The sequence below is a fragment of the Aotus nancymaae genome, unplaced genomic scaffold, assembly GCF_030222135.1.
Source record: "Aotus nancymaae isolate 86718 unplaced genomic scaffold, 86718_ANA_hifiasm-v0.15.2.pri h1tg000108l, whole genome shotgun sequence".
In the NCBI taxonomy this organism is placed as follows: domain Eukaryota; kingdom Metazoa; phylum Chordata; class Mammalia; order Primates; family Aotidae; genus Aotus; species Aotus nancymaae.
The window spans coordinates 16,195,195-16,219,911 of record NW_026988523.1 but is presented as its reverse complement, the minus strand read 5'-3'; the positions used below and the strand labels follow the sequence as shown (position 1 = coordinate 16,219,911).

Sequence of the window (24,717 nt, the reverse complement as noted above, 5' to 3'; positions counted from 1 at the left end):
GCATGCTACTTATTTTTCAATACTCAATTCAAAGATATCTCTTTAATGAAACATTTGCTAGCTATCTCCACTTCTCCACTTCCTTATTTATGCTCCTTTTTCTATCATAACACATAAAATGACTTACAGTATTTGTGCATTTATATGACACATCTTAACTATTCATGCATTTCCAGCACCTATATCTTGGCACAGAGTAGGCATTGAGTGTTTGAAGGAATGAGTTAATTTAATTTAAGAGATGCATCTATTCTTAAATGAAATATAGAAGTGTATTTTAAATTTGTATAAGCTTGTTTTGAATTGGAAAACATTCTTCTGTAGTAACTGTTATATAGCTCTTGGATGCAGCCAGAGCACAGATAAAACTTTGACACTGAGATAGTTTAATTTTAGCCTTTCCCACCTCAGTCACTGCTCTTTTCCTCCCTTAATATTCATTCCCTTCCTAGGACCCAGAGTCCTCAAGCTTACGTATCAGAAATCCATAAAACTTGCTTTGTCACCAAAGAGTCCCATGCTTCAAATTAGGATCCCATTCAGTTCCCTTTATCAAAGCTTCTTATAGTCTATTTCAGTTTAGGTGCTGAGATTTAAAAATCTGATTGAATTAAAAAGATATCACCTAATGCTCCTCTCTCAAGGATTTTCATGTGTTGAATTTGGCAGGACTATCAATTCAAGTAAATTTTACGTTTTGGATTTTAAGCTGGATAAGAAAAGTGAGTAAAACAATCCAGGTAGCGAAAGAAAGATATTTCAGTACAGAAGAAAGAAGCCTGGATAATTCAGCCAAGAGACACTCTCTGCCAACTACGGCCCAGCAGGAGTTGTTGGGGGCTGGCCACCTTCTACCTCTTTTTCCAGGGCAAAGCATTCAAATATTAAACACTCAAATGATTGATATTTAGCAATTTCATAAATATTTGTTGAATGAAAAAATGAGGCAAGCATTTAAAACTTTTTTACACAAGAAGAAATTGATGTTTAAAGAGGTCAAGTTTCCAAGGTCACAAAGAGAATAAGTGACACAAGTGAGATGAAAATTCAGCTCCAAGTGTCAGTTACTCTTTTAGGCCTATCACAGCTGTCCCATTGGCACTTATTTCCTCCTCTTCTTGGCTGCAGGAGCCACAGACTTCTTGAGAAGCTTTCCTGCAAGAAGTCCTCTGCCCACCTGTTAGGCCCTGCCCTCACCACATTACACTAAGGATGACAGTCCAAGAGGTTTTGTTGTCCCAGAAGGAAGCCCCCTGTGCTGGAACAGTATGGGGAGGGGATATGAGAGAGAGTGCTTACGTCTAACTTAATGTAGAATCTATTAGAACAGGCTACTGGCAGTGGAGACAAAGAGGTGTGTGTGTACAACCCTGACTCCATTCAGCTGATTTTTCCATGGAAAAAGCATTTTAAGCAATGAATATTTTAAAATATAATTGGCTTTTATTTTTAAATTTGTTTTTTTCAAATTAACTGTCTTATAACATCAATCTTATGAGGGAGGAAAACATCCAAGTTCACATTACTGATTTCTGAAGAACTTATGGAACACATCTGTTAGTAAGATGGGGACTTAACTTTTCCCAGGCTTCCCCTCCACTGCCCCGCAACCATATTTACAATGGTCTTCTACTGTTGCATACTCTGTCGTGACCTTAATATTCTCAGTGACTAAATGAGCACTCTAAATTAAAAGTTTTAAATAGGTGTTTTGTAAGTTATATGGCTGGGAAACCCTTGATTTTATCCACAGAGCAGTCTGTAATTATTTTAAGAGAACTCCATGGAGCCAGTTTCATTATAATGTCATTAGAAACCATACAGTTTTAGATGCTTCATCATTCTTTGAAAAAATAGATTCAGATAAGCTGTTGACTTTAGGTAATTGTATTAGTCTGTTCTCACGCTGTGAATAAAGACATACCTGAGTTTGAGTAATTTATAAAGAGAAAGAGGTTTAGTGGACTCACAGTTCCACATGGCTGGGGAGGCCTCACAATCATGGCAGAAGGCAAAGAAGGAGCAAAGGCACATCTTACATGGCAGCAGGCAAGGGAGCATGTGCAAAGGAACTGCCCTTTGTAAAACTATCAGATCTTCTGAGACTTATTCACTATCATGAGACCACCATGGGAAAAACCTGCCCCCATGATTCAATTACCTCTCACGACACGTGAGGATTATGGGAGCTATAATTCAAGATGAGATTTGGGTGGGGACACAGCCAGACCATATCAGTAACAGAAGACAGAAATGTGGTTGCCTAGCTTTAAACTCCCTCTGTTTGCAATGAAGTGAACAAATGATAACTATCAAACCAGCTTTGGCTAAGGGGTGAGCATTTTAGTATTGAAAGATGAGTGGAACATAGTTCAAGAAAGGGAAGCAAGGAAGACAGAATGACATGGAGATTGTCTCCGTGAAACCTTTCTAACAGTCCCGCCATCACCACCTCCCCTGTGGAAATGTCCACACCTTCCTCTATCCCTCCTCTGTAGCTGGTACATCTGTTATGGTACTTCTAACAGATGCTTAACTCTCAGTCTCCTCTATAAGACTGTGAGCCTCTTGAGAGTGGGGACAATTCCTGAAAATGGATGGAGAGGAAGAAAATGTCCATAGGCCATTAGATATAAAAATATGAAGATTAGAGAAGAGATTAGAGTAGGAGACCTAGATTTTGAGGATATCACCCCAGGAGACCATATGGAGTGGGAAGACTAGCACACTATAGGGAGGCACACAGTGAAGGGGCTTGGCTCAGAGACAAGTAGTATCAGAGGAGATGTAGCGTGGGATATTATGTAACTGAGGTCCAAGAAGGTGAGAATGGAAGAGTTTACTGAATCCGCCAATGCTGAGGCCACCTGTTGGTTTTGCAGAACAGTATCAGTGGGGAGGGCTGATGCCTTATTGCACTGTGGTGGGAAAGATGGGAGATGAAGAAGTGGAGAATACAAGTGTAGATCTCTCTTTCAAGGAGCTTGGCCAAGAAAAGGAATTGCTAGAAGAAAGCATTTTTTAAGTCTCTGTGTGTGTGTGTGTTTTAAGGATAAGAGAAGACTGACAAAGTATTTAGCTTGAGAGAAAGGAGTTGATAGAGATCAGTTGAAGATTCAGTATAGAGTGAAATGATAGAGAAAAATCACAGACTAAAAAGGGAGAGAATGGGATCAAAGACCCTGTTGTGAGAAGAGACCTGCAAGTAAGAAAGCTCTTGGTAGGGATGCTAGTTGGAGACAGGGGTGTTGAGGGAGTTGGATGAAGGAGACTACTTCAAAAGACAGTGGGGAAAACTTCTAATAGTTGCTGAGAAGCATTGATAACAACTAATAAAAAGACTAAGGGACAGACCTGAGGGTGAGTTGGGATTGGAGGTCATAAATATGCATTGGCACCAAAACACCCTGCGTACTCACCATCAAAGGCTACACAATATATCTTCAAGGGTAAATGTCCAGCCAAGCATGGTGGCTGATGCCTATAATCCCAACACTTTGGGAGGCCAAAGTGGGCAGATCACTTGAGCCTAGCAGTTCGAGACTAGCCTGGGCAACATGGTGAAAACCTGTCTCTACAAAAAATACAAAAATTAGCTGGGTGTGGTGATGCACCCCTGTGGTCCCAGCTACTTGCAAGGCTGAGGTGAGAGGATTGCTTGACCCCAGGAGGTCGAGGCTGCAGTGAGCTATGATTGCACCACAAAATTCCACCCTGGGGAAAAGAGTGAAGCCCTATCTCAATAAAAAGAAAAAAGTAAATCTCCTTTAGCAGTGTATCTCGGCAGTGTCATTTTATGTGTTGATTGCGTTCTTCCTTCCCCCTTCTTTTCTTCCATATCTCTCCTCTGCTCTCCAACATGCATGAACTTTCCCTCTGTTACTCTGTCAGATTGGGTCGTTTTGGAAAGAGAAAACCAGCTAAGTGAATCTATTCCTTCACAGCCTTCCTGTGAGGAGGCTTACTGGGTTCGTAGTAGAGTGGGTCTTCAGGACAGTATCTCCCAAGGGCTTTCTTTTAGTTTCGGAGGTCTGATATGGCTCCAGAATTCTCCAACTCTTCGAACTTTGTGTTACTGGGTGTCTACTCAGTCAGGAATTAACTTGAGGAGAAGTTGAGTGTATAAGAAAATACAGACATGCTGACTTTGTTGGTGGTTAAACGATTGTTTATCATAATCGTGAATAGTTGGGCAGACTTCATTTTAGAACTCTACTCATTAGTCAATAGGTGCATTATGAAAAACTGGATACATTGCATCACTGTGAAGAACTTCTGACTGCGGTTTGCAAAAGCAGAATAAATTTTCTTGGGGTTGTACCGTTATGTACACACAGACACACACGCACACTCACACTCACACGCCCATTGGCAGGCAGGGCCACACCTCACGGCTCTGGGGAAAGCCACAGACCTCAGCGGTACTAGTAGGAGCAGAGCCTGGACTAGAGGAACTTTCCACAGGACTCAGGGCACACAGCCCTACGGCCACGACCGTGTGCGAGCCCGGGGCGCAGGGGAGCGCTGGCGGCTGCAGGTACGCTGCGCACCAGCATCAGGGCCTGGGCGGTGCAGCGGCGGCAGGAGGGTCCCGGGAGCTGCAGCCGCCGGGGCCAGTGTGTAAGCCGGCGGGCCCCGGCAAGCCTCATCCCCTGGCCGCCCCTCGCAGCCTCCTCGCTTCCCGGGAGCCGCCGCCGCCCTCAGGGCAGCCCAGCCTGGCGCTCGCGGCAGGACCACCCCGCCGCCCCGCTCAGCCCAGAACATGGCTGCGCGCCCCGCCGCCACCCTCGCCTGGTTGCTGCTGCTCCTCTCCTCGGCCCTGCTCTGCGAAGGCTGCCGGGCGCGCTTCGCCGCCGAGCCGGACTCGGAGGACGACGGAGAGGAGCCGGTGGTTTTCCCGGAGTCTCCCCTGCAGAGCCCCACGGTGCTCGTGGCTGTCCTCGCCCGCAACGCGGCGCACTCGCTGCCGCACTTCCTCGGCTGCCTGGAGCGGCTGGACTACCCCAAGAGCAGGATGGTCGTCTGGTAAGCGCGCAGGGGCCCCGGGAGGCGGGGGCGGCCTGCTCAGCGCGGACAGCGCCCCGAGCAGCAGCTGCAGGGCGAGGGAGCCGCCGGGGGGCACGCGGGAAACCTGGCGCACACGCCCCCTCGCTGCCCGCGCCAGTGGCGGGCGGATCGGGCAGTCGAGCTGTGGAGGGACGCGCGGGTCAGTGTGCGCAGGCGGTGCTCCTGGGGAGAACGGCCCGCCGGAGCTCTGGAGGGTAGCAGGCGGGTTGGGCGGCTTTGTCCCTCAAGGGGCATGGGGAATACCCCTCAAGGGAGCTTTCGTTTCCCTCCCTTTCAACTCTCGAGGTTTCGTCTTTCCCCACCTCATACTGCTGGCCCTGAAGTGAGAGGATAAGGGGCCTGTGGCCTTGTTCCCCTGTAGACGCGACAGATGGAACATGACTGCGGTGGGCTGGGGGCTCCTCAGTGGCTGGGGCGCCGGAGTGCGCTGCTCTGACTTCCCGGTGTCAGGCTCCTACTCCAGGCTGGAAATGTGCTCCTGGCTCCCCTAGGGGAACCTGGACCCAGAGGTAGAGATTGGGCGGGGCCCGCAGAGTTTGCCCAACCTCGCCACCGCCGTGGGCCCGGTCTCCTCCGAGCGCTCTGGGCTGTCCCTGCCAGCGCGTCCTCCTGGGTCGCATTCCCCGCCGCAGATGCAAAGCGCGCGGGGCACCCTGGGCTTCCGCGTCCCGGCGAGCGAGGAAGACGCCTGGGAAAGATAAACAGCCGAGTTCTGTCCCCGGAGGAAAGAAGCTTGGATCCCGTCTCTGTGTCTGCTGCGGGGAGGGAGGGCCAGGGATCAGTGCGGGGTGCTGCCCGCCCCACCTGTAGAACTCGGTCGTCTCGCACCTTTTATAAACGCGAGGATGGGAGGGCGAGAAGTTAGTTGGTGACCAGGCGAATCGCCGAGGGGCTTGTGGAGGACGAGAGAGTGGACGCTGGCCAGGGGAGATGGGCTGTCAGGTACGAGGACAAGAGGACTCTGGCCCCCTGAGGAAGACAGAGCCCAGGTCACTCTGGAGCAGTTTCTGGCTTGTGTTGATAAAGGGAGCTGTTCTCAGGCGAGACACATCCTTAAGGCAGCGGTTGGGCAAAGAGAGGAGGAGGAGGGGTAAAAGCAGCAGCTAGAATTGGCAGCCTCAGAGTACCTGGTGGGAGAGGTGCAAAGGTGCGAAAGCAAACATGTGATATAGTACTGCACTGTGCTGTACACTGCTTTACTATACACCCTGCCATACGTGACTGCCTCGAGAAGGGCATGTTACATGGAAAGAGAGCACTGGGACAGCCAGGTTTTAAACCAGAAGGAAGGAATTTTTTTAACCACTTCATTGCCAAAAGAAATGAACAAATATCAGTTACCTTATTTGCATTTTTCAAAAGCTATCTTACAATATGGTTTTCATCTTTATGCACGATTTAGTTTTTTAAAGCATTACAGTATTTGACATAAGAAGTTGGTGAGGGGTGAAGCAGGTGTCAGGCACATGTTGCTACCCGATTTATAGACATTACCTCTTTTTATCATACAGTAAACTTTTAAGAGGATATTATGATCTTTATTTTACAAAGGAAGAGACAGACTTGTATCAGTTCAGTAACTCACTTAAAGTCACAGAATCAATAAATGGTGAAACTGGAATTTGAATCCAAGCGTGTCCCCAAAGGCCACCTTATAAAGGCTGGGAACACGATATAAATAAAATTTGCATAAACCTATAAACTGCAAATTAGGAGACTTGAGTTGTTTATCACTAGTTTGATATGTGATTTGGGGCTCCTTGCTTAGAATATTTAGGCATCAGCTTCCTCATCAATAAAACGAAGGACTTGGAATAAATGATTTCAAAAATTATTTCTGGCTCTTGAATTCCATAGATTTTGCAATATAATTAGGATCCACCAGCATCAATGTACATCCTAAGTTCCGTGGAAGTTCCAGATTGTATGGACACAGGTGTTCTATTTAGATGAGAGAATTCCAATTCTGCACAGACCTTGGCAATGTTTTCCTTTATGTCCGCATTGGAAGGTTAAGCAAGAAGTGCAAGGCCTTGCTTGCATCAGTTATTGAAGCCTCTTTGAAAAATCCTGGTTCTGTCTTTAAAACCTCTGTCTTTAAAACACGAAGGAGCTGAAAAGAACCTTTGGAAATAACCTTCATGCACTGTTATCTCATTTGATTCTTACTACCAATCTGTGAAGAAATAAAATTATCTCTATTTCCCAGAAGAAGAAATGTGTTTAAAGTAATTGAGTTACTCAAAATTACATTTATTTATAAATTCCACACATAATAATAAGAGCTCATGGTTCTTCAAAGAACTTTACATTCATTTTCTGGTTTAAGCTTCAAAATCACCCTATCAGATATACAGTGTTACTATATCACTTTACAGGTGAGAGAACTGAGGTACAGAGAGACTGTACAAGCACATGCTTCTAATGCATTTTTTAAATAAGAACCAGCCAGATCAGGGCTGAAAAATGTGTATTTAGATGTGTGTGTGTGTGTGTGTATGTGTGTTGGTTTTTTTTTTAACAGATAAATATGGCTCCTTTCATTGGGCGGTATAAGGTGATCTGAATGGCATTTAAAGGGTTTGGGGAAGAACCAAATGATTTCTAAATCAGATTGGGGCAGGTCTATGAATATGGATGTCACTGGTTCAGACTAAGTGACAAGTTGACACTTAGTTTGAACTAAGTTTTGAAGGATGAGTAAAAATCTACTAAAACCTGGGAAAGAAAGATGGCTCTAGAAAAAGGGGATCAGCAAGGCAAAAAACAAACAAACAAACAAAAAACATAATCAGGCATCAACCAGAGTTTTCTCTCAGCAAGTTGAAGCAGGTGGCAGGTCTAATGACTTGTGCAAGTCTCCAAACGGATTGTATTGTACCATAGGATCTCTCCGGAAACGCTGACTTCTGGCCTGGGCCTAGGGGAATATTTGGCTGGGAAGGTTATGGGATATAACACTATGATCCTCAGGTTAGGATGTTACAGCTCTGAGGTGCTTCTGCCGATTACTTGTCTTTAGTTTCTCATTCCCAAGCTCTATGCAATATTCCAAGATGCCAAACCGATTAATATCCATTCTGCAAAGTCAGCACATGCTGCTGTCAAAAATGGCTGTGAGTTACCCAGAACTTCATATAATAGAACCATATTGAATACAGAGCCACACGGAATTCAGCTTCCTCTGAATCTAATCTCAGTGACTCACTCTGCAGACTCACTGTTCTCATTCATCCGCCTATGGGCTTGAGGAGCATCTGATTTCATTCATTCATTCATTCATTCATTCATTCATTTAGAGACGGAGTTTCGCTCTTGTTACCCAGTCTGGAGTGCAATGGTGCAATCTAGGCTCACTGCAACCTCCGCCTCCTGGGTTCAGGCAATTCTCCTGCCTCAGCTTTCTGAGTAGCTGGGATTACAGGCACGCGCCACCATGCCTAGCTAATTTTTTGTATTTTTAGTAGAGACAGGGTTTCACCATGTTGACCAGGATGGTTTCGATCTCTTGACCTCGTGATCCACCCGCCTCGGCCTCCCAAAGTGCTGGGATTAAGCATCTGATTTCTGTACTAGATTGGTCATCGAGAGGCCTGGCTCACTGATCGCATTCAGACCCCGTTATGTGATTTTTTTTCTTACTTTAAGTTCTGGACCAGATCTGTACTGCATATACAGGTGAAATGAGTATCAACAAGTTGACCTGGAAAATTCTGCTGTTGAAGAATGTCTGTAGTTATCTCAGCATCAAGTTTACTCAGATTAGGCTGAACAAAGGAAAATTTATATTTTAGAGATACTTTGTACAAGCAAAAAGGAAAGCTTTTTTACATTTACCTGTCTGATCTTAAAATCCACCAAACTAATTGTTTTCCTTCAAATATCACAATCCTGTGATAAGGACCTAACCCATTTCGTGTGTCCTAAACCTGCACTAAGTTTTAGGGAATTGGGAATATGCTGAGATGAAGGAAACTGTGAGGCATTGTGACAAGTGGCAGTATGCTTCAGTGGATTCTCTTTAATTCAGTGGAGCCATGAGCAAGTGGCCTTAGCAACAGAGGGAAGGCTGACCTCATCCCTCTTAAACCTATGATTAGGGAGAGTGGGGCCAAGTACCATGATAGTGAAAACTGAAGCATGGCACAGGGAAAAACATTTGCCCCAAATGAAACATTAAATTTGTCTTTTGGAGAGCCTGCTGTTGTTTGTGGGAAGACAGTTGGGATTCACAGAGTCTGTGCAGGCACAAGGCAATAACTGCTATGTAATTACAGAAAGATTTGGGCATTTTGTTTGCTAGAGTTTTGAAAAGCAACATATTAAATTGGGAACCACTTTATGGATTTTTCAATAAAGAGATGAGCTTCTGTTGACATAAACATAAACAATTATGAGCTACTTGTTCTGGGGGAATGAGCTACTTGTTCTGGGGGAATGATTCTAACATTTTGCATACTACTTTATCTCTGCATTGTTCGGGAATTATCTTGAATGTATCTTCACATTTTATTGTCTAATCAGTAGCATTTTCATAACTGTTTAAAAATACTAATATACTTTGTGTTTATAAAATGTTCAAAACTAATATCAGTGACAGTTTTCAGCACCAGCGGTAAGAATGATGCCATATTTTATCATTGCAATCTTGATAGTAAATATTGTATGTTATCTCTGTGGATAGAAGTTTTGGTTTATGGCTGAAAAAGTAGATGATGTTTCAGTCCCCTTCTCTCTATTAGTCTGTTTTCCTCACCTTTCTCTTTCTTTCCTCATTTTCCCAAGCTGGTAGTTTGGCATGGAGGAAGAAAAACACAAGCTTAAGGTCAGATAGACTAGAGCACAAGTCTTCTGTGTGAATGAGGGCACATCAGTAAACTCTAAGACATAGCTGCCTTGTCTTCTAATAACTAATAATAACATCTGCCTCAAAGAGTTATTGTTACAAGTAATGAGATAAGGTATGTACAGTGTCTTTTACATGAATGCTTCTAAGTCAATGATAGTTGCCATTTCCTTTCAATCTTTTTCTTTTTGTCCTATCTCCTTTACATTTCCCTTTCAAAATGAAGATTTTTAAAAAAATTTCCAATGGAATCCCGTTTGGTTTCTTATTTCCAACAGCACCAAAAAATATTAGCATAGAAAACTATCATTTGTCTGGGTTCAGTGGCTCATGCCTAGAATCCCAGCACTTTGGGAGGCCGAGGTGGCCAGGTTGCTTAAGCCTCGGCAATGTGGTGAAACCCCATCTCTACAAGAAATGCAAAAATTATCCAGGCATGGTGGCATGCACCTATAGTCCCAGTTACTTGGGAGACTGAGGTGGGAGGATTGCTTGAACCCAGGAGGTGAAGGATGCAGCAAGCTGAGATTGAACTACTATACTACATTCTGGGCAACAGAGTGAGAATCTGTCTCAAAAAGAAGAAAAGAAAAGAGAAAGGGAAGAAAGGAAAGGAAGGGAAGGGAGGGAGGGAAGGAAGGAAGGGAAGTCAGGAAGGAGGGGAGGGAAGGGAGTGAGTGAGAAAGAAAAAGAAAGAAAGAAAACTAACATTCATGGAGGCACTGTTCTGAACACTTTGGTATCAAAACTGATTTACTCTAGACAGCAACCCTAGATGGGAGATGCCATTACATTCCACTTTATCACTTTACACAGGAGGAAACTGAGGCACAGAGAATATAAATAACTTGTCTGAGGTCACTAGGCTAATGCATGGTGGAGCCAGGAGGTGACCCAGGCAGCTAATGTTGCAGACCGAGTGCAGATGGTCTGCTTAAGATCATGAAAAGACCAATTATTTCTAGTTTTTGCTTCTGTTGGTTGGCCCAACTTGGGAAGATAAGAACGCTAGTGTTTCTTTCAAATAAGAATTGTCGTTTCCACTTGAATGATGCAAGGGACTCAGTGGTTCTCTTCCGCTGTCTTGATCATTTCATCACTTAGTTCAGGCACTTTTTAGTTAGTGAACTCTACTCTGTTTTGGTATATTTCATAGAGACAGATTATGACTAAATTGTGGGTTGTACGTGAATATGCAGGTCACTTGCTGTGATCATAACAACATAACAGTAGAAAGAAATTTCTCAAGTTTTATTAGTGTCAAATGATCAAGGCGGCACTAATCATATGCATATTGGCTACATTTTGGATTCATGTTGATAAAATAGTCCATTTTTCAGCCTTTTTAATTAGTAGTCTTAGATTTGGCTGTCCCCTAAATTCAGCTTCATTCTAAATGATTGAAGAAATTATCAATCGTCTTTGTAACCTCTAATTTCAAAATGTGATTGGACCTCAGAATATTTCCTTTGCGCAGAAACTGAAGTGACTAATAAATGTCACCAATCCTGTTGTTCCAGTCATGACAACTTGCCTGCAGAATTAGAAAGGATGCCTAAATTGCCCTGGTTTTATGTGATTGAGTTCCATAGTGAGGGATCTACAGCACAGGACAGTTAAGAGATTTCCATGGTGATTTGGGAATGATGTAACTGATTTCTAGATTTTTAGTCCTGTGAGTTGTTTTAATGATGATTATTTTATAATGAATATCCTTCTTGGTTTAAAGGAGCATAGGGAGTATTCTTAGCAGAGTTTGGTTTTCCCAGATTTGTTTTTAGCTCCTTTATCAAAGTGATTTTACCACGAAGTTTCTTTGTGACTCCAAATACATAAGCATGTGCTTCTTAGGTTCCTTTTGCTTGTCTGCCTCTGGTGGTCATAGGAATGAACAATGAAAGCTTTGTAACTGAGAAGGCTGCTGGTTGTCCCTTCGTTCTTTTTCCAACATTTAAACGTGCATGTGGGTCATATTGCTGTATGGCACCGTCTCCAAGTCTATGGCACAGTATAGTAGGACTATTATACGGCTTATATAGGACTGTAGTAGGACAATAATAAGGCTTGTTTCTGCACATTTCTTCACATAGCATAACAACATACAGTAAAGTCTGAAAGAAAATCATTAGCCTATGGTACGGTCACTACACCTATTCTCCAGTTACCATATCATGAAGAACTTTTACTGTATGTGTTTAAATCATAGCTATTATTCATCAGAAATTACAAAACATATGTATTGTATGTTTTGACATTTTTATTTCCAAAGGGTGACTTGTTCATTTAATTGCATTTAATTGATATGTTGTTAGTATATCAAAAATTGTTAATTTTTAAAAATTTGAATCCCTTAGGGTCTTTGTGGATTTTTAAAAGCAATTCAGTTATTTAAAGAATTTGCTCTTCTGACTTTTTTTAAGTGGAAAAGTAATATACTTCCATAATAAATTAAAAAAAAAAACAGTTTGAGTGGGAATATAACAAAAAGTAGATCTCCCATCTACTCTATACCACCTACCAGTGACCAATGTTAACAATTTCTTGTGTATTTTTCTAGAAACTTTCTATGCATGGACATATATCCTTTTCATTTTAACCCAGATATGAGTGTTTTATATATCCAATTCTGGATAAGTGTGATATTTTATCTGTCTCTCTATTCCACATTCTTTAAACACTGCCAGCCTACCTACAGCCATGCCCTGGATGGCGCAATAAAAGGCAGCTTCATAGAACACCAGTTCCAGGTGGCTACTCTGAAGGCCTCTCTGGTAACACCCATCCATCCTGCTCTCTTGTCCTTGTCTCTCTGGCCTCTAGAAGATTTCGTCCTAATAAAAACATCTTTTTGATGAGGTGTAATATTTATCCAGAAGTTCATGTATCATAAATGTATAACTTGGTAACTTTTCATACACAAAACATGCCATGTAACCAGCACCTGACCTTACCAGGCCTGAATTCATACACAGCAACTATTGTTGGAGCCACTGTCCCCTGGATTTTGTCCAGGCAGCCCAGTCCCCATCAGGCCCACACTGTGTGCACTGGCAGTTAGTCCCTGCTATCTTTCTTTGACTTGACTTGCCTGACCCCTGTTGGCATTTGGATGGTGACCTTTGCTCCCACCTCAGGCTGCTGAAGGAACTCCAGGACCCAAACAGTAACTGCTTTTGGGAACCAGCAGGTTTGGCAAGCTGCCAGCGAGTGACCTAGTGGTAAAAGGATCAGGATTGTATTACTTTTTCCTTAGCTCTCTACTCCTCTGGTAGAAAAACTGTGCGTTAATGTTCATAAAAATATAAAAGAATCTCATTACAGGTAATAATTGAAAAGTCAGGCAGAATATAAATAGAGTGGCTGTAATTAATTTGCTGGAACTTTCTGTAGCTCGGATCCATGAAAACACAGCATTTGTGGTCGATGGCATTAGCCAAGTCTCTTGCATGAATTAAACTTCAGATTTGGCTGCAGGGCATTTCTTTTCCTCTCTAGGAGCACCATACAGAAATCCTTTCAGAGTCAGAGGTTGAATGATAGCTCCGTGACATCCTGCCAAGGCTGACTTTGTAATGTGTTTCACTTAATCGAAGCAACAATTATTATTTTAGTGGTTTGTCAAATTCAGCAAGCTATGGCCTGCCCCTGACTTGTTGGTTTAACTGATAAGATTTTGTTCCTCTGTAAACATAATGCAAAATTACCTCCTTCCCTCCAATGTTTTCTGATTAATGTTTGAAGACCTCTTAGAAGATGTATCTTTCAGAAACACAAATAATAACATAAATAATGATCTTGGGCTGTATGCCCCCAAGAGTATGGTAGAAGATGAGTCTGGGGCAAGCTGCTGAGCTGAAGCATTTTCATGAGCACCTGCTTTCATTGCCCATTGGCTTTATTGGAATAGTTTATTACATTCCAGGTTGAAATGACTTCAAGGGATATGTCAAGGGATCCTTTTTGAGGGATATATCAGGCTGCAGAGAGAAGGTTCCTTACATAGAGCTTTCCCCATATGGACTGCCAAGTCCAAAGTGCATACATTTTTGACAAGAGGGAAGTAGGACTCTTTCTTTCTAGCCCTCTTCTTTCTTAGAGTGATTGTATATGTTTTGGAGATGGGGAGGGCAGTGGTGAAAGCAAGCATCTCATTCTCACAGGAGAGAGACAGAACCCTAAGACAGGAGGGTCCATGGAGGTACCTTGATTGGTGTTCTTCCTGAAAGCCATATTAAGTGAGGAATTTCTGCTTTTTAGAGTCTTGGCAAAGGCAGCATTTTCTAGAAACTAACAGTGGAACTTAAATTCTTGGGAAGGTTGTGAAAAATGTGGTTGTGGGCATTTGGGGCCATGGCATTCCCTACACGGAGTCCCTTGCTGGACTAATAGACTGCTTTTTAGTTTCTTGGTTGCCAGCCAGCCCCATAATCCTGTCTCAGCTCCACACACCACAGTGATTATGGTTTATACCCGCCAAGATAGTAGAAAGTTGCTGCCAAGTGGAATCAGGAATTTTCATGTCATCACTGCACCACTGAACAGTAAGCTTATATGCAGCTCCCACACCACTGCTTTCCCTGTGCTAGAAACAGGTTGGGCGGGAGAGCATTCAGACAGTCAGACCGTGTCTTGTGTTGCAAATAGATTTTGTGGAATTGGCATGTAAGGCTTGAAACAGCCAGCATACAAAAATGTTTTAGAAAAGTACAAGCTTCGTCTCTGTCTTTCCTCAATCTTTTTAGATTTTAATAAGATTGATGGAGTACATTGATTTCCATTATAGGCTTTTTATTTAGCAGAACAAACTATGGATTTCTAAAACAATGGATTTTTAAAATGTTATGTATTTCCTTTTATTTATTCCACTATTGATTGTCTGTGTGGCCAGGTACTCATGTTGAAATTAGTAGTTGAGGTGGCCTGAAAGTGACTTGTCCCCATTGGTCTAGTTCATTGGCCATGAGTGGACATGGTCCTTACCATTGTTCTGCCAATCCTTTAGTATAAGGCTGCTGAATTCAACTAGTGTTTCCCAAATACAGGTTCAGAGGCCAGCTGCATCACCATACCTGGAGCATTTGTTAGATACGTGCATTTCTGGGTCCCATTTCAGCCACATTCAATCAGATGGTCCACAGCAGGGGCTTTGGAATTGGTGTGCTAAGCATGTCCACAAGTGATTTGGATGCACTTCTTGGTTTGGGAACTGCAGAAGATGAGCTCCTAGAAGGCTATATATGCACTTAAAGTACAGATCATGGGATTTTCAGAGTTTGGAAAATTGGTATATTCTGGAATATTCTAAACTCCAGATTCCAGATGTTTAAAACATTAAAAAGACCAAGGGGTTTTCTTATTTAGAGAAGCAGTAATGTACAGGATTACATAGGAGAAACCCAGCCAGGCATGCATCACTCTTGTTTTTTTTTTAATAAAGTCAAGCACATATGTTCTATCTCCATCCAATAGCGGGTATTTTTTGAAATTTATTTATTATACTTTAAGTTCTGGGGTACATGTGCAGATCTTGCAGATTTGTTACATAGGTGTACAGGTGCCATAGTGGTGATTTGCTGCATCCGTCACCCCATCATCTACATTAGGTATTTCTCCAATTCTATCCCTCCCCAATCCCCCCACCCCCTGCTATTCCTCCCCTAGCCCCCCAACCCCAGACCCCGGTGTGTGATGTTCCCCTCCCTGTGTCTGTGTGTTCTCATTGTTCAACACCCATTTGTGAGTGAGAACATGCAGTGTTTGGTTTTCTGTTCTTGTGTTGGTTTGCTGAGAATGATGGTTTCCAGTTTCATCCGTGTCCCTGCAAAAAACATGAACTCAGCCTTTTTTTTTGGCTGCATAGTATTCCATAGTATGTATGTGCCACATTTTCTTTATCCAGTCTATCATTGATGGGCATTTGGGTTGGTTCCAAGTCTGCTATTGTGAACAGTGTAGTGGCTGTTTTTAAAAAATATGTTTTTTTTTTTTTTTTTTTTTTTTGAGACGGAGTTTCGCTCTTGTTACCCAGGCTGGAGTGCAATGGTGTGATCTCGGCTCACTGCAACCTCTGCCTCCTGGGTTCAGGCAATTCTCCTGCCTCAGCCTCCTGAGTAGCTGGGATTACAGGCACACGCCACTGTGCCCAGCTAATTTTTTTGTATTTTTAGTAGAGACGGGGTTTCACCATGTTGACCAGGATGGTCTCGATCTCTTGACCTCGTGATCCACCCGCCTCGGCCTCCCAAAGTGCTGGGATTACAGGCATGAGCCACCGCGCCTGGCCAAAAAAGATGTTTTTTAAAAGACAGTGCCCCAAATGTTTTGCCCACTATATGAAGCTCCTTGCACTCGGACTCAGTATAAAATGGCACTCCCTCAAACTCTTTCCTTGGTGTGTCTTACATAATGAGTTCATTAAGCCTTAAGTATTGCAGAAGACAAAATATCTATTGATGAACATCTTTTAATAGAGCACAGGAAAATCAAACTGGTGAATTTCCTTAAACTAAACAGAATTCATTTGAGCCACTTCAGTCCCCATAATCCCTAATCTTGGTTTCTTTGTTTCTCGTATTTAATTTTCTTTAATTTTTCCCTTTGGCATGCTGTTAAAAACTCTTCCCCTCATTTGTAATAAATGTAAACAGTCTACTAAATTAGCATGTTTTTAGTAGCTGGTAGTTCAGCCTTAATTACATGGTATTACAAAGTCCCTAAGCCTGGTGTCTTTACTAGTTATGAACTCAAAATATGGCTTTTTAGAAATTTATGCAGTTCTATTCTGCTATACAGAGGATTGCTCTGAGTTTGTTGCTGCTGCACAAAAAATATTTTTTAAGAAGTCGATATAGTAGCATTCTTATAACTGCGTGTACAGCAGCCTTCTGTGGGAAGATTGCACTTGGTTGTTAAATCTTATACTGTTCCATATCTATTTTCTTGTGTTCTTTTGGTGACAGGGCAAAAATTCTACAGTAAGGCTCTTAAGTTTATGCATCCACTGTATTTTTGTATCTTTTTTCTTCTCAAAAATGTGAACCGCATATGACAGCTTAGCACATCACACCAAGAAAACAACAATCATGTGGGAATGAAGTGAGGCTGGTAGCAGCGGGGTCCTCAGGACAGTTGCCTCTAACCAAAGCAGCCTCTTTCATATTTCCTAGTGTGCAAATATGCTATTGTGTTGTTCTGTGAAGGGACTTGGAAGCATTGCTCATGCTGGGCTGCTTTGAACAAGTCACTTATTATCTGCAGGCCTCAGTTTCCTTTCCTGTATCATAAGAGAAATGTGTTAACATTATGCAGCCACTTACTGTCATCATTTGATAAGCCAAGGCAATTGACATATTTTGAAAACTTCTCGGAGAGTGGTAATATGCAGTCTTGCTTCAAAGTCTCTGGATGAGATTTCTCTGAGTCCTTTCCTGACCTAACACTTTCCTCTTCATGGGGGTAACCATATCTGAAGAACTTTCACATAACTGCATAATCGATGCTTCCTGGACCTTTAGCCCAACTTTAGATTTTTGTGGGGTGACCTTAAAAAATCCTTTTCTAGGAAGCTCATGGTATTTCATCCTGTCGAATACTGTGCCAAAGGTGTTTTCTAAGAGTGTTGTCTCCTTGGGAAGGCACATGCTTGATGATGACTGAATTCCCAAGGAACGTGGCAACATAAGTGCCTAGCGTTGCAAGGGCATATGTTGGACCTTCTTATGAAGGAGCTGTGTGCATCAGTAGTGAAGCAGCAGCCACCCAGGATGTCCTTCCTTTGGTATGCAGATGGCTGCCTCTTGGCTAAGGGAGCTGCATATATCAAGGCTTCTGAGCACATCTAGCCAGGCTCTGGCCAGCTCAGGATTCCTTCCTACAGTATGTGTTTTGGTGTGTTGCCCAGCTTTGCTTTTAGGTTTCCTATTTCACACTGGTGTAGGGCCTCTAAACATCTCTGGGTATTGAATTTCTGATGTTACTTCTCATGGCTTTAGAGCTTAGCTTCTTTTGTTTCCAGATTTGCATAAACAGTGCTGCCTTTGTCCCGTGGTCTTGACACAGCTTCAAAGCTTTGACTGGGCATCAAAAACACACTGGATCCTCATTTCTTAGACATCAGATCGCAGCAATGCCAGCAGGTGACTGAAGGTTATAGCCCCACTTCTGGGCCAGTTTTCTGTCTCTCAGAGAAGATTAGGTTAGATTTGCCAAGTCCTCTGACAATGGTTCTGAATCTTAACAGCTTTCATAAGGCCTGTGCAAATACCGTTGAACTAAAGAGGAACTGCTGGTGTTTGTCTAAAATGGAAAGGGCAGTAACTCCCTAATATTTGCTGAACTCTCCCTGCCCTGTGAGAGGCAGATTATTAAGTGTGCCTCTGGAAAGCATGGAACCTCCAAGCCCATTGGCCAGACTTCGCTACTGATATTGGTCCTGTGAGGGCCAAGACCTCATTTTCCCCATGAATCTTCTCAAAATAACAACAGTATTAGAACTCAGTTATCCATGCGTGGATTGTTGGTATGTTGGATATGTAGAGGCCAGTTTTGATAACAGGTCAGCTTGATCCAATCACCCAACATACTCTTGAGCTGTATCTCTGTCTCTATGCTGCCTAATAGTTGTATGTTTAGAGAATGGAGCCTAATTTTTATCTCTGCTCAGAAAAAAATGCTGAGGCTGGGTGTGATGGCTCATGCCTATAATCCCAGCACTTTGGGAAGCCAAGGTAGGTGGATCACCTAAGATCAGGAGTTCAAAACCAGCCTGGCCAACATGGTGAAACCCCATCTCTACTAAAATACAAAAATTAGCCGAGCGTGGTGGTGGGAGCCTGTAATATCAGCTACTGGGGAGGCTGAGGCAGGAGAATTGCTTGAGCCTAGGAGGCGAAGGTTGCAGTGAGCCGAGATCATGCCACTGTACTTCAGTCTGGGTGACAGAGTAAGACTGTCAAAAAAAAAAAAAGAAAAAAAAAAGTGCTGAAAGGTATTTAGCAACGTTCCATACAGGGTATTCCAGTACCAGAAATATTTGATTTCTTAACTGTTTGCTCTTTTGCATTATCTATGTCATGTACCACTGTATTTTAAGATTTTCTTCAATTCTTTGCCTTGCCTTGGTCTCCCCATCTGTACAATGAGGGTTGCATAGGCTTATCTGTAAAGACTTTTCTAGCCACCACATGCTATGTATTTGAAGTTCTTCCACAGATGCCATGAAAAATGAAACAATTCACTCTATTGCCACATTATTTAAGATGACATTTTGAGTTTTTTCCTTTTTTACTTAGATTTTACTTCTTCCATTGTTTTGACTTATCCCTGTCTCAAATCCTTGGTCATTAGACTAATGATTCATATCTATATAAAAATTATAAAAAATTACTTGCTCTCTAACCTGAGTGAAAATACTATCTTTTTTCATGAACCACAGCAGCAAAAAAAAAAAAAAAAAAAAGGCAATGCCTCTGCAGTCCATGGGCTGGCAGTTTGCTGATCTTTTAAAGTTTCCCTACCCAGTCCCTATTTTCTGGTAAGGTTTCTAGGAGGTCTGTTAGGTGTATATCCTGCAGCTTATGGGCTTAAAATGTACTCTCTTTTTATGTGGTCTCCTTGGGCCGATTGGGAGAAAGAGAAATCAATACTGCAACTGTTTTGATACTGAATATGGACGAGTGTCTTTTGGAAATAAAGAACCAGTCCCTCGAAAAAAAAAAAAAAGGCTGTGATAAGAAGAAAAACAACCCAGAGAATTATGTCAGAACTATGTCAGAGGAGATAGTTCCAGGTCTGAAAACTGGGAAACCCATTGCTGTTGACTCTAGGAGTGGAATATATGCAGCATAAGTGTACATGTTACAGGTATTTGGTTAGATTTAACTTTTATCATGCATGCAAAATAAGTAAGTGTAAGTCTTCCCTAGAATGCTCCGCCCTCCCCATGCACTTTTGGAATAGGCAAAAACAGCAGTTTGACATTTGTCGTTGTGATGGGAAACAATGTGTGTGTTTGTTCTTTTGCAAAAGCTGTTGGTGGTTTTTGTTCAGTCTGTTGCATAAGGAAAGTGGCCTGCATGTGCACTTTGGAGGTTAGAAGAACCTGGCAGTTGGAATTTAGACCTCATCAGGCTAATGGATTACATGGAAATGAGAGCTGCTCCTAGGGAAAGGTTTTACTTCACAGTGGTGTCATTATATCATAGAAATTCTAAACATTGGTGATGCCTTCAGAGTCCAAAGGCATGAGTGCCATGAAAGGTCCTTATAATGTGAAGCTGGTTGTACTCCCTCCTTGCTGACACTTTAGTGTAGGAGCAAAAGAAAAGTCGAAGAAAGTAGAGATATGGGAGACTGAGAATCAATTGTCTCCTGAGATTGAGTTTATATGCTACAGAAAAATCAAATCAAGAAGGCAAAAACTTTCTTTTTTAAGGAGTCTTCCCATTAGTATCTCTTTGACTTACAGTAGGGGTTTAGTTTCTAAAATCAAACCCTTCCCTTTCTGAGCTATAGCTAGTAAATAAAAAAGCACGTCCTTCTGCTAGGTCAGAATTATCTCGAGAAAATACTGCTCTTTGGCTGACTCCCTCGTCCCTCTCCAGTCTTGGCTATTCAGCTGATGCTCTCCAGCTGTAGGCCAGCTGCCTCGTTTCCCTGAAATCTGGTGCCAGCTGTTTTGAGTTTCTGAAGGAAGGTTTCTCTCGGGTGCCTTGGTAACACCAGGGCTCAAGTATGAAAGCATAAAATGCCCTAATGAGTTTTCACTCTGATATGTCAATATGATTTAATGGACTGAGGGTGAAACCATTTCTGCCCTGAGGTAAAATAGATTTTGAAGCTTTTCTCTCTCTTCCTTGTAATAGAGTATCTGAGATTTAGTGTTGCTTTCCCCTAATCTCTATATCAATTGTCAAGTATTAGATAACAAATTGCCTTGGTGTTCTGTAGCTTTGAGCCAGAAAGCAACAGTTTCCCTTTATTATTTTGATGTCAAAGAGCAGAGGATGAACCACAGTCTGTGTTTTACCTTCTGAAATAATTTCTCCTGAAGTGATTTTTTGTAGCGATTATAGAGTTCTCATTTTAATTTAAATCTCACTCCTACTTGTACTAATATCATTTATTTGGCTCCATTTTCTCTTTTCTAATTATTTTCTTTCTGTGTTTCCAAACAGTCATTTTTCTAGGTAGATCTTAAGGCTTTTCACTTTGGGGATCAAGTTTCCAACACATGAACTTTGGGGGGCACATTCAAGCCAGAGGAGTCACTGAAAAGAAATTCATACTTTCTTCAGGCTCCTTAGTTAATTTATCGATGGATTGATACATTTATTTTCTCATGTAATTAGTTTTAGTTGTTGTAGTAGAAATTCAACCATCTTAGCTGAAGTAATTGGGAGAAGGTGTTCTTCCTTTCACCCTGTACAAAATGCTTACGACTTTTAAAAAATCCAGACAGGTAATTCTTGTTTTCAGCAACTTTACAAATGTATTTGCCTTCCTTGGCTTTTGATCCCTGAGAAGGTTAGGGTTACACATGACTACAGTCTGTAGTTAAGTTTACCCTGGGTGCCAGAATAATACACTATCCTTTCCAGACCCCTGAACAGTCAACTGTTAACAAGTGAGATCATTTTTGGTAGAAGAATTGCGTATGTCATTGTCTCAAAAGAGACATGGGCTGCAAATCCTGTCTGGGGACCTGCTTCCAAATACTTGTTCACTCCGCCCAGCTTTGTCGGCACTTCACATTAATCCCATGTTGACATGCAAAAGGCCTGAGTGCTGCACATTCTCAGTGGAATAGATAGTAAAACAAAACCAGTAACTCATTATTAAATATAAAGTGAAGGGGGCAGAAGTCATTTTATGATTCTTTTCATTTATCCTATCACTGTCTTAGTCTGTTTTGTGCTGCTATAACAGAGTACCACAGACTGTGTGATAATTTATAATGAACAGAATTCATTGGGCTTATGGTTCTGGAGGCTGGGGGTCCAAAATCGAGGGGCTGGCATCTGGCGAGGGCCTTTTTGCTGCATCATTTTATGGTGGTAGGGCAAGAGAGGATGAGAGAGAGCAAGAGAGGCCAAACTTGTCCTTTTCTAAGGAACTCGCTCTTAGGATAATAAACCCCCTCACTCAGTAACAATAGTAGTGCACTCATGAGGACAGGGCTGATATCCCAATTACCTCTTAAAAGTCCCACCTCCCAACATTACCACGTTGGGGATCAAGTTTCCAACACATGAACTTTAAGGGGCACATTCAAACCATGGAAGTCACTGAAAAGAAATGCATACCTTCTTCAAATGCCTTAGAAAAGTAGAAAGCTTTAATGATTTTTAAAAAGTCCTTTAAATATTAAAGTAATATATAAAAATATAAGGTTTTGGAACCCCAAAGTCTTCCTTTTTTAAAACAGTTAATTGTAACAGCACCCACCTCTCCCAATGGACCCAGTGATCCTTGCCTGCTGGTATTCACTCCTTCTATAGTCTTGTCCCATGCTGAATCCTGTGACTTGACAGAACAGGCAGAAGTGAGATGCTGTGACTTCTGAGGCAAGATTACAAAAGGCATTGCAGTTTCTGCTATGGATTGCTTGCTGGGGAGTGCCAGCCCCCATGCCATGAGAACATCCAAGCCGTCCCAAGCAGAGGCCCACATGGAGAGAAACCAAGGCCCGCAACCAACAGCTAGTACTACATCTAAGTACAACCTCATGAGAGACTCAAACAAGAATGTCATAAGTGCGTGACTCATACAATCTAAGAACATAATGAATGTTACTATTTGCGGTGCTGGTGGTATACATGTAGACCCTGCTCTCACAGAGTTTATGGTGCACTGGGAGAGACAGATGATAAACAAATAAGTAAACAAAAAAGATGATTTTAATGATTTTAAAAGATGTGCTAAGGAGAAAGTAAACCAGGATAATGGGCTAGAGGTCTGATAGGAGAGTGCTTTATATACAATGTGGTCAGAGAAAGGCTTTTTGAGAAGGTGCTCTTTGACCCCCAAGGCCTGAATGACGAGAAGGAGCCATCTTGTCAAGACTTTGAGGTGGGGAGGAATGGATAGAGTCAGGGGGAAAAAAGCAAAGAAGGTTTGTATGGCTGAGTCTTTTTTGGACTTATGTCAGATTTGCCTTCAGAATAGCACTCCATTCTTTTAGCTTCTTGAGAGAAATATGGTCAGTTTTTAATATCATCCACAACAGTATAATATGTTTTCATTTTTATTCTTACCAATCCATTTAACTATACAATTCAACATCTACCAGTTAGTGGAAAGAAATATTATTTGCTCTATTAACTCTTGTTTATTTTATTAGCAAATCTGCTCCCTTAACATCCTCTGCATTCTTATTTCACAGTGGAATTTTCTCAAACAACTTTTTCTTGGTTCTACAGTCATCAATGGCAGTGTCATTACTAATTGTATTCAGGGGCCCAGTACTTATGAAAAATTTAAATGCTTTATTTGAAAATAATAAAATGAAACAAAACATATCACTTCAACAATAAATTAAGACCTTCCACACTGCCATCCAATGAGTCTAAAATCCAGGTGAGTGCTGGACACCATCAGATCTGCATCTATCTCTTCTCTTACATTACAGGACAGGTTAGGAGTCTTGGAAGGACCTGCTAATTTACAGCTTGCGTCACTGTGTTTTAGGTGAATTTTTTGCTGTTTTCCTATGCTTCTACTTGTTTTCTTTAGGCATGGAGCAGACATTTGCAGAAATACATAGATCAGTGTTTTGGATCCTGCTCTGCATCTTCCCACAGAAATCATTTGAATACTGTCCACTTTTGATGTTTCTCTTTCTTTGGTTGATGTCACAGTACGTCTCCTCTTCATTAAAAACAGTGTTTCTCAGATTGACTCTGGGCTAAACAGAGCAATTTGTTTTGGGTTTGCTTCAGTTTGTACTTAAGCTCTGAGTCTCAACAATGGAGTATTATTCCTCTGAAAAGCTCTTCTATCATTTTCAATTGTTTGAGGCTTTGATTTCTTCATCTGCTAAAATAGGAATGAGGCCACCAAACATAAAAATGTGAATTAGGAACAATCTGCTTTAGTTGAATATTTATTTTTTATTTAATCTAGTTCCTCAGTTAACATAACAGAGAACTTTGTCAGGCCCAAGTACAGGTAAAGGGTACTCATTACTGACTTAAAAAGAGAAACCCTGTAAATCAATATTTGAGTTATGTTTCCTGCATAAACCCATTAGCTCTGTCCTGAGGAAAAGTCTCAATGTGTAATTATTTCAAACCAGTGAGCTCATAGCTGTCTGCTTGGCACAGCTCAGCTCTGGTTTCTTCATGAAAAATAAGATAACTGCCAGGATTTTTTCTGTCTCTTACCTGAGCCCTCACAAGTACTGCTTTTCACCTCAGTGGACTTCGATTCTTTAAGTCAGTGGCATGCATTCTGCCTCCCATAGAATGAGACTAAGAAGTGAGTTGCTATAGAGAAGCCAAAAGTCGGAATAGAAAGCAATGATTCATTTCTCGTTGAAAGGAGAGGCACATTTTTAGGGACCGTGAGAAAGGTCCTCAGCTGTTCAGATTCAACTGTTGAAATTTAAGGTGTTTGAAAGTCTAATCTCTACTAAAACATAAATTATAATCTGGTTCGCTTTAGGCAGATGTATGGTCCCACAATGAACCTCATTTGTTTTTTAAAAGGCTTCTCCTGCTTCCCTGCATTTGGCATTTTTACTGCTTGCTACTGGCAGGAAATATTTCTTCCTTCTCAGTTTATTCTGATCCCTGCTGTCTGGAGAA

At 41.9% G+C, this 24,717-nt stretch overlaps 1 protein-coding gene across 3 annotated transcripts in view; it reads left to right on the top strand.

Moving 5' to 3' along the window:
• Window positions 1-24,717, top strand: part of COLGALT2 (collagen beta(1-O)galactosyltransferase 2) — a 126,106-nt gene that overhangs the window by 12,362 nt on the left and 89,027 nt on the right. For 2 of the 3 annotated variants that reach the window (XM_064370419.1, XM_012444642.2), the window contains exon 1: window positions 4,763-5,025. The exons of the other annotated variant lie outside the window; for it this stretch is intronic. In XM_064370419.1, the coding sequence (XP_064226489.1) occupies window positions 4,763-5,025 (263 nt within the window). Of the gene's footprint in view, window positions 1-4,762; window positions 5,026-24,717 lie in introns of those variants that run through there. 3 annotated transcript variants of the gene reach the window in all.